The sequence below is a fragment of the Solea solea genome, chromosome 15 (assembly GCF_958295425.1).
Source record: "Solea solea chromosome 15, fSolSol10.1, whole genome shotgun sequence".
Classification (NCBI taxonomy): Eukaryota; Metazoa; Chordata; class Actinopteri; order Pleuronectiformes; family Soleidae; genus Solea; species Solea solea.
Window position 1 is genome coordinate 15949541 of NC_081148.1, and position 12187 is coordinate 15961727.

General features: G+C 41.7%; 2 protein-coding genes across 5 annotated transcripts in view; both read right to left on the reverse strand.

The window, feature by feature from the left end:
- pde10a (phosphodiesterase 10A) overlaps positions 1–653 on the reverse strand; it is a 55893-nt gene extending 55240 nt beyond the window's left edge. Inside the window, exons 1-2 of one of the 3 annotated variants that reach the window (XM_058651887.1) lie at positions 365–653; positions 101–227 (exon numbers count right to left, since the gene is read on the reverse strand). In XM_058651887.1, the coding sequence (XP_058507870.1) occupies positions 101–227; positions 365–406 (169 nt within the window). In that variant the 5' untranslated portion in view covers positions 407–653. Of the gene's footprint in view, positions 1–100; positions 263–364 lie in introns of all 3 variants that reach the window. The other 2 variants (XM_058651885.1, XM_058651886.1) reach the window with 2 other exon arrangements.
- A 4643-nt stretch (positions 654–5296) lies between these two features.
- tbxtb (T-box transcription factor Tb) lies at positions 5297–8698 on the reverse strand. 2 transcript variants are annotated; one of them, XM_058650765.1, is made up of 9 exons: positions 8492–8698; positions 7928–8395; positions 7553–7817; positions 7323–7457; positions 7101–7162; positions 6942–7000; positions 6679–6855; positions 6224–6356; positions 5297–6035 (listed from the first exon to the last, which is right to left on the reverse strand). In XM_058650765.1, the coding sequence occupies exons 2-9, from the start codon at positions 8131–8133 to the stop codon at positions 5765–5767; spliced, it is 1308 nt and encodes a 435-aa protein (XP_058506748.1). In that variant the 5' UTR covers positions 8134–8395; positions 8492–8698; the 3' UTR covers positions 5297–5764. The 2 variants fall into 2 exon arrangements, with proteins under 2 accessions (XP_058506748.1, XP_058506746.1); XM_058650763.1 differs by having other exon boundaries at positions 6942–7003; positions 8492–8695.
- Between the last annotated feature and the right edge of the window lie 3489 nt (positions 8699–12187).

Here is a 12187-nt window from a genome sequence, read left to right on the forward strand (position 1 = left end):
TGTGTGTTACTCTGTCAAACAGCTGTAGTCCTGATGTGCCTCTCACATACCTGCACTCTCACAGTCGAACTTTCACACCGTCAGCTCAGCTGACTCCTACCTTGGTCGCTGCATCCTGGAAGCGCCGATTCCTCAAAGTCCTGGTCGTCAGGACTTTTCCGTTTCTTCGACATTTGCTGCTCCCTGTTCGAATGATGGATCTCCTCGCCGCTGATAACGTGAAACACCTTCAACCAGCGGGATACACAGCACACACAACAGTCTGTCAGGGAGCGAGAAGAGAGACGCGAGTAAATCTCAGTCCTATTCATTCAGATGCTTTCTCTTTTAAATCTGTTCCAGCATGCTGTGTGCGCAAAGTTACCATGTGGTGGCCAGCAGAGCATCTGGAGACGCGGCGAGACATGGGAGCTGGAGCCGGCCGGCTCCTGATACCCGCCGTAATCGGTCAGGATGCGTCACCGCGGACGGTCCGGGGCTTATTTCTCTTTTGACAAATGAGAAATATTTGCAGCTGAAGTGATTTGTCGATCACGTGCGCCGCGGATTATATGCTTGCAGCCAGCTTAGATGGAAATTACGCACTGGAGGGCAACTTGTTGATCCACGTCTGTGGGTCTCGTCGTCACTCCGCAGGGATGTTTTGTTTTGTGTGTGTGCGTGTGTGTGTGTGTGTGTGTGTGGGGGGGGGGGGGGTTAAGTAAAAATGCAACGTTTTTCTCTCTTTCTCTCTCGTGAAGTGAGCGACGTCACACTACAAGTCTAATCAGGCACGCGTGACGCACAGCCGACACAAAGGGAAGTCTTGGATATCTTGAAAAGTAGGCTATAGGCCAACGTACACGGAGATGATTAGGACGTGGTCTGCGTGTGTGCGTCCCCGTGGCAGCGTTCAAACTGGCGCTCGCCAGAAAACGCTTCGCGGCAAAACATCTGCGAAGAAGGAAGAAGAAGAAGAAGAAGAAGAAGGCGATCCCTCAGCGCACTGCACTACAGGTGTGACGTGAGCGGATTGCGCGGCACGGTACCTGCTCCTTCACAACACCGTCGGTCCAGCCACGAGGACAAAACCCTCTCCTGTTCGCCTGTGACACCTCCTGCGCAAAAGCCCCTGATCCAAGTGTCTGAGTGACACGAGAGGAACAAACGAACGCGCATTGTGTTCCGTGAGGACCAGACAGAGTCTTGGTCGAGCAGGTTTGCTTTCACTCCGGTGTGTGTGTGTGTGTGTGTGTGTGTGGTAGCAGCCACTGCACACAGCAATTTGAGATTACGCTTTGAATAAATGCAGCAGGACTCTCGTGCCATGTGTGTGTGCGTAATATAGAAGCAGTGACGCCACCGGTCGAGCCCTTGCACATTTTTTTACTTGAAAAATGCAGCACTGAAGCCAAAAAAATTGGAGTTTTCTTTTCTTTAAAATCCTAACTTTAGTATTTATTTAGTATTTAGTATTAGAGTCTCTACATTGTCTTGTATGCTGGTGCTTAGGAGGTGAGGGGGGATCACATTCCATTCACTACATTTGGTTTGGATTTCCAGCAGCTTTACTGTTTCATAAATGTGTCACATTCACACTTAATAGCTTTCAAATTAAAGAAAGAAAGAAAGAAAGAGCTGTAGTATTTCTCTCTGCTCGAGTCATCCATGCGCACATCCGCAGCAGCTTTATTTAAAAAAGGAAGAAAAAAAAATCTACAGTCGCATTGAAGCCACTGACGCTGGTATTTTCTGAAGGCAAACACGCCCCCTCTCCTCCCTCCTCCTCCTCCCCCTCCTCCCCCCCATCGCTCATTCACTGCAGCTACTGACGTCAAGACATGCTTGCGTCAATGCTCCCTGCTTTGACAGAGATCCTTTTTTTCTTTTTTTTCAGGATCATAATGGGATTATTAGGCTGAGAAACACCCTGCCTTCGTGGCTTTTTAGGTTTTCTATTTCTTCTTAATATATATTTCTTCTTTTTAATATAATGCATGTGCCATTTTCCTTTTAAATATTGCTTGTTATGTTTTATTATATTATTATAATTAGTATTTTATTATAATAACAAGGAGATACACGAGGCATACAATTGGCTTTTTAAAGCCACAGCGTCTACTGCATGAATGATGGATGATGGATGCCTTTTTTCCCCCTTTGACTTGAGCTGTTACATTTGTAATATGTTGTGCATTAAAACTACAGAGATGAATACTTGTCACATGACAGGTAATCCATTTTACCTGTGTTGATTTATTTGTGTTTTAATCCTCACTGTGCTCTGTACACGTGCTGTTTGTTGCACACTCACATGGTGTGTGACACACACACACACACACACGATGGTTTCTTCCACTGGGTTGGGTTAATAGTGAGACGCTCGGACGGAGACACAAGTGAATCAGTGAGTTGTATATTTGATTTGGCGTATTATACGTCTGTTCCTTCCTGTCAGTCTGTGGCTGCCGGGTTGTGTAAGGAGGAGGAAGCGGTGATGTCCTTTTTCACACTGACCTTGATCTTCCGTGCTGAATGGGTTCTCCGACGGGCCTCACTTCACTCACGACAGAGTACACTTTCTCTGCGCCGCTCCTTGTTCGACACCACCTTGATATTTAAAAATAATCTGTTACAAGAAAGTGTTGAAATAGTAACAGTCGTTTAGAAATCCAATCATTCCAAGAGTCACTAAAGTAAAAACAGCTAAAACATACATTTTATCTATGAATCCATTATAAAATTGCTCATTTTCCTGTGACACTATTTAAGACGGGTGTTAAACATACGGCTCGTGGGCCAGACTCAGCCCACCAGAGGGTCCAATCCTGCCCGCAGGATGAATTTGTGAAAATTCACATCACACAATCTAATCATAATGTGAAATGCTTTATTTTTCAGTTGCACATACCTGTGACTAAATGCTTGGTGCCGTTGTAGATCCACCATGATCTGTACGTTGTAATGCACATCTGTAAATGGTAAAGTTAGACATAATATTGTTGAAAATGCACTTATTTTTCTCAAGAACAAAATGTTTTGTAAAGATACACTTTTTCAACGCAACGTCTACGTGCCGATGTGTCCTTGGGCAAGACGCTTTTAACCCCACGTCCTGGCGCCTGTGCCGGCAGCATGTGAATGGGTAAGAAAAGATGAGTGATAGAAAAATTGTGTTGTGTATGAAAGAGTGAGTAAATGGGTGTGAATGGATGAATGGCCAATGGTCATCAAGTCTAGAAAAGTGAATAATAAATACAGACCATTTACCATTTTTGAAGTTGTTGTTGTTTATAGTTTATTGTGTTATTATTTAACTGGTCCGGCCCACTTCAGATCAAATTGCACTGTATGTGGCCCCTTGGCTAAAAATGAGTTTGTCACCCCGATTTAAGATGATACAAAGACGCTGGTTTGATGAACTTAACATGGTAATTCCATCCGTTTTGCAAATATTTGTTGATATAACAGAGTCTTAACTGAGTGGGGTCACTAAAAATCAGGGGTCACTCACCATTTACTGCTAAATATATGATGAAAACTTTCATTTGGCCCCTTTTTATCTGTCCATAAAGCAACATGATGGGCTTCATGGAGTCCAAAAAGATGGCATGGTGTGTATATACACATATATGTGTATATATATATATATATATATATATATATATATATATATATATATATATATATATATATATACACATACACATATACATATATATACACATACACATATATGTAGTATATATATATATACACATATACATATATATACATACATATATATATATATGTATGTATATATATACATATTTATGTACATATTTATGTATATATACATATACATATATATACTCTTTGCCAAGTTATTTTAGGTCATCCAGTGACAATTATAAAGGTCAAAATACATGAAAGGTTGACTGACTGGTAAACTTCTCCGGGGCATTATAAGTTCAGAGAAAGATGAGACAGCTGTTCACTCTGAACCAAGATTGTACACAATATTCCTTCTGTGTGTTTGATCTCCACGTAGAACACTGCACATGATACAGTTATGGCAAAAATGCTTGTGAAATTGAGGCCCTAAGGGGCAGAGCAGAGGGTTGTTCCTTTGCAATTATCATAGAAATTATACATTATAACAAATTACCATTTTAGGATAAAGCAGATTCAATGAAATATACTTAAAAGTAAAAAGTCAGTCATTTCTGGTTCCATATAACACAAAAAAAACAAAAAAAAAAACATGCTGTTGTGTGTCTTAAGGTCATTTTTCATGTCACGCCTGCCATCATGCATTTTCTCACCTAATTGACAAAATACATGTCTTGGCTTGCAGTGTGACAGAAAGGTGCTAAAGAGCTCTTTACATACTTGAGTGCAGTATCATGTTCTTTTTAATTAAAGTAATACACATCTTTGATCTGTGGCTCTACTTCCTTAACAGCTTTTGAAATTTGAGTGAAAATGACAATGTGTCAAAGCTGCTAAACATGTCTGGAATAGATGGATGAATTAACGGGCTGTAAAAATCAATGATCAGACACTATCAGATACTAGATTGTCCTGGGGTGGAACATGTGTTTGTGAAAACACAGCTTTGGATGTCTTACTGGCAAAAAAACAACAACAGCATAAACACGCATGGGAGATGATCATGTGAGACCAATGTCCTTAGAAAAACTATCCTCAGAAAAACTGTCCACATGTCAGGGACATGTGAATTGGCACAGGTCAAGAGGGTCAAAGTTGAGGGTGCTCATAAGTGAGGCTTCTCACTGTGGCATCCGCACAGCGTCTATACAGTCCCTCCCTCAGATGTACGCAGATGCAATTCCTCACCTATGTGTGCAAAACGCTCAGTCTCTGCTGCTCTACTCTCAGGATGCGTTCGTCCTCACTTTTACAGCATATCTAAAAGGTGACGTCACTGACTGACACTACCAAAATGAAGTTTCTTTAAATTTCACAGACACATTTGAAAGATTTCATTTCCTAATGTTATGTGTCCGGCTCATTTTTCCACAAACAAGTACAGAAATCTGGGTAATTCCCAGCAGGCTGTACGCTAAGGGGTAAAGGTTTCTAATCATATGAGTTTTAGAGGTTATTTGTTATATGAGTGGCTTTCATACATACTTTTGTGGCTGGGTTACATTCAGCAACTTTCTGCATTAAATGTGGAAATACGAGTATTTTTTGGTATAAAACTATTTGGGCCACTATCACAGAGAGCACTGTCCTCTATGTTGCTGGGGGAAGGATCCATGTTCCTGCTGCATACAAAATATTGTCATGAGCAATGTACAACAGGAAGTGAGGCACAAGCACATTTATTTTAATGACAAAAAGTGTCCCCCGAGGTACAAAAGCTTAATCTATTTACACATAAATCCCTCGTTACATTTACATTTACATTATTAACACGTTAACCTTTCTGCTGTACAATTTTCTGTGTTGATGTGGTCAATCTCATGGACTCATGCTTAATATAAGCAGGTTGCACATGGTCACAAACATTAACATATACATTATCTACCGTTTGATCCAAAGAAAAACTCTACAACAATAGACATTTTACTTCATAAAACCGGTACAAGAACTCATATTCTCTGTCGTATTGTTTCCACACCAACTTCAAAGTGACCAAAGTGAAGAACCTTTTGGACCGTGGAGATCTTCGACTTATTTAAGCTCTTTGAAAATAACATGGAGCAGTCCGTTGCTCATGAAGGACAAATAAAAAAATGTTAAATTTGGGGCTGACTCATGCAGACAATTTCCATCAGAGCGAGGGAGGTGTAACAGGAGTCCAGGCCGAGGGCAGTCGCCCGTGTGGAGAGGTGTCGTACTGAGCTGTGTCGTGCACCTCTGTGGCTGTGCCGTTATCATACATGGGGGAACCAGAGGAGGGCAGTGTGACAGAGTGAGACAGGCCAGGGTAGTGGCTGCTGGACCCACGAAGGAACTGGGAGCTCAGGCTGTTGTTTATCCCACCGCTCTGAGACACGGTAGTCAACGGTGAGTTACTCACAGACCACAGGCTGGTGTACTGACTGTACAGAGAGATGGACAGAAAACATCTTACTCACTCACTCTGGGGATGCTTTAGAGGTGCAACACTGGCAAAAGTTCAACTCGTACCTATGTGTTACAAGTCTGACAAATATATTTTTAAAATAGAAGTATTTGAGGAAAAGGTGAACACAGATTTAAATGTTTTAAAAAGTAGAACTACACAAACCTAGAGTTGGTACCAGAGGTGGAATTATGGGCCATGGGCATCATACTGGAGTGTGTTGGCATCTGCAGGCTGGACCAGTTATCATGGCTTGTAATCATTGAGAGACACGCTGAAGAGTTATCGGAGTAACCAGCTACAAACAGAAGAAGTGTTAAGGACAGGTCAGTGGCGGTATCACATATGAAAAATCACAATAGTTTTCAGTGTGATTCAGGATTTGTGCCTCTGATATCAGTAGCCATATGACAGTTGAATGTGTGGATCTTCTGCGTGTACATTCCTAGTCTGAAACTCAGCCATTTACAGCTCTGTGGCTACAACTCACACAAAAGCCAGAGGAATGCAAAACATTCCTCACATGGCAGCATTTGTTTGCGTTTCTTGTTAAGAGCTAGAGAGGAAGTGGTGCAATTCCTGGATGTATGAAGGTAAGAAGTTGGGAGGGAGGCACTCACTGGGCGAGTTGGTCCGGTGGGCATATGGACTGCTGTAGGGGGCTGAGCGGTGGTTCCTCAGGGTGGAGTAGCGTTCGCAGCCGTGGGACGGTGAAAGGGAGACGGGACTCCCGTACTGACCATGAGGACTGGCGGGAGGGCAGAAGGACCCTGTGCCAGGAATAAACCAGCCACCCACTGGCTCCACAAAAAGAGAACAGACTTTAGGATATGATGTGATATTACATTTAGAAATCTGGATCAAAATATAAATAAATACTCACATTGGGAGTAATTTGATTGCTGGTTTTCACTGGCATCGTCTCTGAAGTCTTTGCTATCACTTCTGGCAAAAAAATAGACATCATTAATTACCCCGGATATTGTTGGACTGAACATTTTAATGCTTTTTTTTTTGTGGAACAATGAACATGCATTCTTACCTCTCCTTTGCATCCAGGAAGGCTTTGGCAAAGGGATTATGCTTGATTTTAAGAGCAGTTATCTAAAAACAAACAATAAAAAGGGAGAAAAAAAATAACTTTTGTGTTTGTATCATATTTTCAACCACTTGAACGCAAATTACGCACATATTTTACGCACCAAAAAAAACCTTATTGTGATTTACATTTTAGAATTAAATATTTATTCCACGTGTTACTTACCTCTTCGTTTTGATATGCTGTTACCGCAATGAACTGTGTCTCTGGGAAAGAGTGGCTGGTGATCATCCTCCTCGGGCCTCCGACGCGCACTATGTGGATGCGTGGCTCGTACTTGTGTAAGGAATTTAACATGATCTGCAAACACAGAAATAAACCCGAGTTACACTTTTCAGTTTCCATTTTATTTTGAAAATAAAACACCCGAGAAAGTAAGCCGTGGGTTTTCTCACCTGCCCTCCTCCGTTGAGTTTATTGGTGAGTTTGACTTTACTAAAGGAGACCGGAGATTTCATCCAGTGCGCTCCGAAGTTGGGCGAATCCGGGTGGATGTACACGCAGCTGGGAGTCTGCGGTTCGGGTTTCCCTCCCGGGACCCACTCCCCGTTCACATATTTCCACCTGTGGTTGTCTGCAGATGCAAAGTCCAGCAGAAAAGAATACATCGCGTTCGGGTCCAATCCTGACACGTTCACTTTCAGCACGGGGAACATGCGCCTTGATGAGACGTTAAAAAAAACATTTATTAACATAAATAAACACATTTATTAACTGTAATAATAACACATGTAATAATACGTCACTTTGCGCAGCACAGTTCAGCTCACCTGCCATTCTTTGTCACTATCATTTCATTGGTAAGATCCTTAAATTTTTGCCAAAGCTCGTTTTCGTCCAGAGACACCTTCAGTTCCCTCTCCGTGGGGTCGCCCTTCTCGCTGCCGGCCTGCAGCTCACTCTCCACCGCACTGAGGAGATGATCCACCCGGTAAAGACTGGCCTTCCCCGCGCACTCACTGACGCCTGTGGCCATTCTGTTACAGCAATCACAGAACTTATGGTTTGAAGTTAAAAAACAAAACAAAAATAAATCTATCCCCAAAGTGCCTTTCTCTCCTGATTCTCCACAAAGGCAAACTTCAGCTCAGGACACTGAGGGACATCAACACCTCCCCAAATATATAGTGAGAAGAGGAGCTGCATCTCAGGATGGGTGTTTGGAGCAGAGATGGTTGGCTCATCTCCTCTTTGATCTTTGCGGCCTTCGCGCTGATTGGCTGTGAGCGGCCATATCACTGAGGTACACAGGATGACAGCGGTTTTGAATAAAGCACTTTAGCCTATTTTATTACATCAACCTGTAAATATTGACACTTAGATCAAAGCCACACCTGCAGAAATGACACCACTGTAGTCTGACTGTCCGCGGTTGGTCTTCAGCTCCACAAAGCTCGGATGTGTTTGTCATTTAAGTTTCGGCTCTGCGCTTTCTCTTTTGCCACTGAGCCCCACTGTTGTCCAACAACACATTAATAACACATCTGGGTGACAGGGACCGTCCTTAACATGAAAATGGCCACAGCTGCTTATCGTGAGTCACCCTGCCTGCTGCAAATAATCTCTGTTAAATAAAAAAAAAATAAAAAATAAAACTTCACTTTTCACTTTCAAACTGTTAAAAGATTTTCGTAACTTTTAAAGGATTAATGCATTAAGTTAAATTATATTTATTGAATCTGTGACACAAAGTCAGAGTATCTCAGGAGTGATCTGCAAAGTTAGTGGTTTTATCTTTTTAATTTGACAATTCAATATTAAATATAATAATAATAGATAATAGTGGATAATAATGATACATTTTGTTTGTTGGTGTCTTTCTCGACACTCAAGGTCACCTCACATACAATAAAACACATTATAAGTTAAAAAGCAGATATAATAAAATAAAATCAATATATAATAAAAGACAATAAAACTGGACAGTGGGAGTTTGCCATTCTGAACAGTTGAGTTTTTAGTTTGTATTTGAAAAGTGGGAGACTGTCGGTGTTGCAACAATAATACATTATAACATATCAGCTGTCTATGTGTCATTATAAAGAAAGAAACCACTGGTCACAAATCACTAGACATTAGCAGTTTAAATGTATTTTTTGTCATTACTTTGTCAGTTAATCTGTAATATGAAAAAAAAACCCTCGGCATATTCCTTATAAAGAGGTTCTTCAATGATTTGATGTGTTTTCAGTAAAGTTTCTCCACAGTTTAAGCCCACAGTCAATGATCTTAAGAGAGAACAGAAACAGTACATACATATATATATATATATATATATATATATATAAAATAAAACATTTTAACAAAAAAAAAAGACTTCAATCTGAGACACAATGTTACCACCGTGTGCTTTTGCTGAAACACATCTTCAATGGATAAGGGATCAGGTGTTTGACGGCAGCAAACACTTCTTGCTGTGTCCCAAAGTGGAGTCTCAAAACACGGGTGGCTGCAAAGGAAACACCCACAACCAGTCCTTTTGTTTTCAGGAAATCCATTAAAACAAACCAACAAACAAACCAACAAGAAAAAAAACCTTTTGGATATTTGTTTTCATGCACCTGGCTGTGGTGGCTCTGCTCAGCAGCGGTTGGGTACATGAAGGTTTCACTTGGTCTCTTGGTGTCGGTTGTTTCAGAGCGGTAAGAGGAGGCTGGAGGGTTCGGCTCATCTTCCCTTGTTTGGAGTCGACACCAGGAAGCACCTATGGAAGAGGAATGATAGAAAAAAAACCCATATGATCTGCTTTTGGCGACGTCCCAGTCACAATCAACCACTGTATAATCTGATCATTCAATTCAGTGTGACCTGTTTCCATGGGAGCTTCCCAAAAAAACAAACAAACACAATAATAATCATAATAGTAAAAAATAAAATTGAAAGTCATATAGTGTGTGACAGCTATGTGTTATCTTCCACAGAGCTCTGCAGTGTTGTGTTGTGTTGTGGCTGGTTTGTGTTACTAACCAAATCCTGGACGCCTTGTTCCTCCTGCCAGCACACTGAGTCTGTTCCTCCATCCAACAGTCTGGACCAGAGTTCACAGCAAGCAGAGAAAAACAAACCCCGCTCAGTTTCAAGAGTTTAAAGGCAGTTAAAAGACTTTTTTTTGAGCGCCTGTCTCCTCACTGAGCACTCCTGAAACCTAACCCCTAATCCAGGTTACATTCTCCGTCGGTGTATCATTTTCTTTTTGCTCAACGACCAACCTTTGACAGATCAACATGTTGTTTAAGCAGAGTCGATGCATTTGTCTCAGCCGCCGCAAGTAAATCTCCGCTTTCCTGCTCTTCTCGGTAATCTCGGGTATAATCTGCTCAGAGAAAGAGTTAAAGTGAAGTTGTCTTCTGTTGTCTGGGTGACCACATACTTAAAAGTGTCTGACCTACCAAATCAGGCATCTTGCTTTGGAAGATCCTCATAATGTTGGGCTAAACGTGGGGACTTTCATCTATGGGTGGCACATATTACATTCATTCATCATATCCTTGTCCATTAATCATTTAGTAATTTAAAAAGAAGAGGTTATCCCCAGCTCTGTGTACGAGCGAAGATAACTACAGTGGTAAAGTTGGAGGTGTCGTAGCGGTGTAATTTCCCACAGTCCTAGTGTCTCATCTGGCGCCTTCCTCTCCTCCAACACCCCACCCAGCGCTAACTGTCACACTTGGCCACTTCCTGATGTGAGACTGCAGCACTGTGAATTAACATTATTGCTCTATATGGGAGCTGTAGATCTGCCAGCCCATTCACGTGGCCCTCAAAGGAGAAAACGCAGGTGCAAGTGGAATAAACATCACTCAAGCTCGTCTTTACTCTATACCGTCTCTTGAAGCGCCACCAAAACAGTGTCGCTGTAAATGTTGTTAAACGATTCACTACAAAATGTCAACGTGTTCTTGTGCTTGTAGTTTGAAACGCTCGCATTACAACGTAGTGTAGACTGATTTGAAACGACCACCTTTTTAAAGTTGTAGTTCATTTCCAGGATGAAATAAACAAAAGTTGCCTGGCAACCCTTCAAGTTTAAGTTCAAGTAAAAAAAAAAAAAACACAAATTATATCTAAAGGAAAATAGTTAGTCAGTCTTATGAAGCGCTGTTTTATAAGAATCAACAGCCTCAGAGTGACTGAATTGTTATCCCTGCATGTTAAAGAAACAAAGCTGCCGTTCTTGGCCTTTACAACACTGTAACTTTCACACATAAAACCTTTTCTTTTTAAAAACTAAGAGATATAACAAGATTCAGAATAAAGTACAGTGGTTGTGGCTCCAAACAGATACATAAAGTCCGCACTATAGGTGCCTGACATCCATTCAGAGCCTGAACCCTGCTGACGGGCCTCTCCAGCAGCGGTGAATCAGAGTTGTCAACTCCGTTGCAGTGAGTAATGCTTTGACCGGTCTTGTCTGACCACTGTTTGCCTTCGACTGCTCGCCCTCCACTCAGGCTCTTCCCCTGTTTGCTCAGGCCCAACTTGACACGGAGGTGAGAGAAAAATGAGTCTCATCTCAGCACCTGAGCATAACCTCATCTTTCTCTTCTTCTCTAGTCCACCACGCCTCCCCCCGGGAACATAGCTACCATAACAAGTAGGAATAATGTCAGTCTTTATATGATAAGCTATGGGACGTGGTAACTGGTGGCTGCTTCACATTCCCTGCACAGACGTGGGAGTGGTACTGGTCTTCTCGTGTGAGAATTAGGCTCTGTTCAAACTTTTTTTTTATTAACATCTGTCCTCAGTGATAGACCTGCAAGTATGGCTGTTCTCGCCTGAGATTAAAAATGCATCCTGAATGTGTCCTCGGTCACAACATGTGACGAGTTTGAGGGAAAGAGAGAGAGAAAGCTTGAGTGAATCAACCAATAAGAAATCGTATGGTTATCTATTAACATTGTGGCGCCAAATAAATGAATATATGAGCGGTGATAAGTGTAAAGAAACAACAACCTGAAACTGCCGTGGATCAGACGACATCAGATGAGTCAGATCGGTTTCTAATTTTAGGACAGAATGCGTTCCAG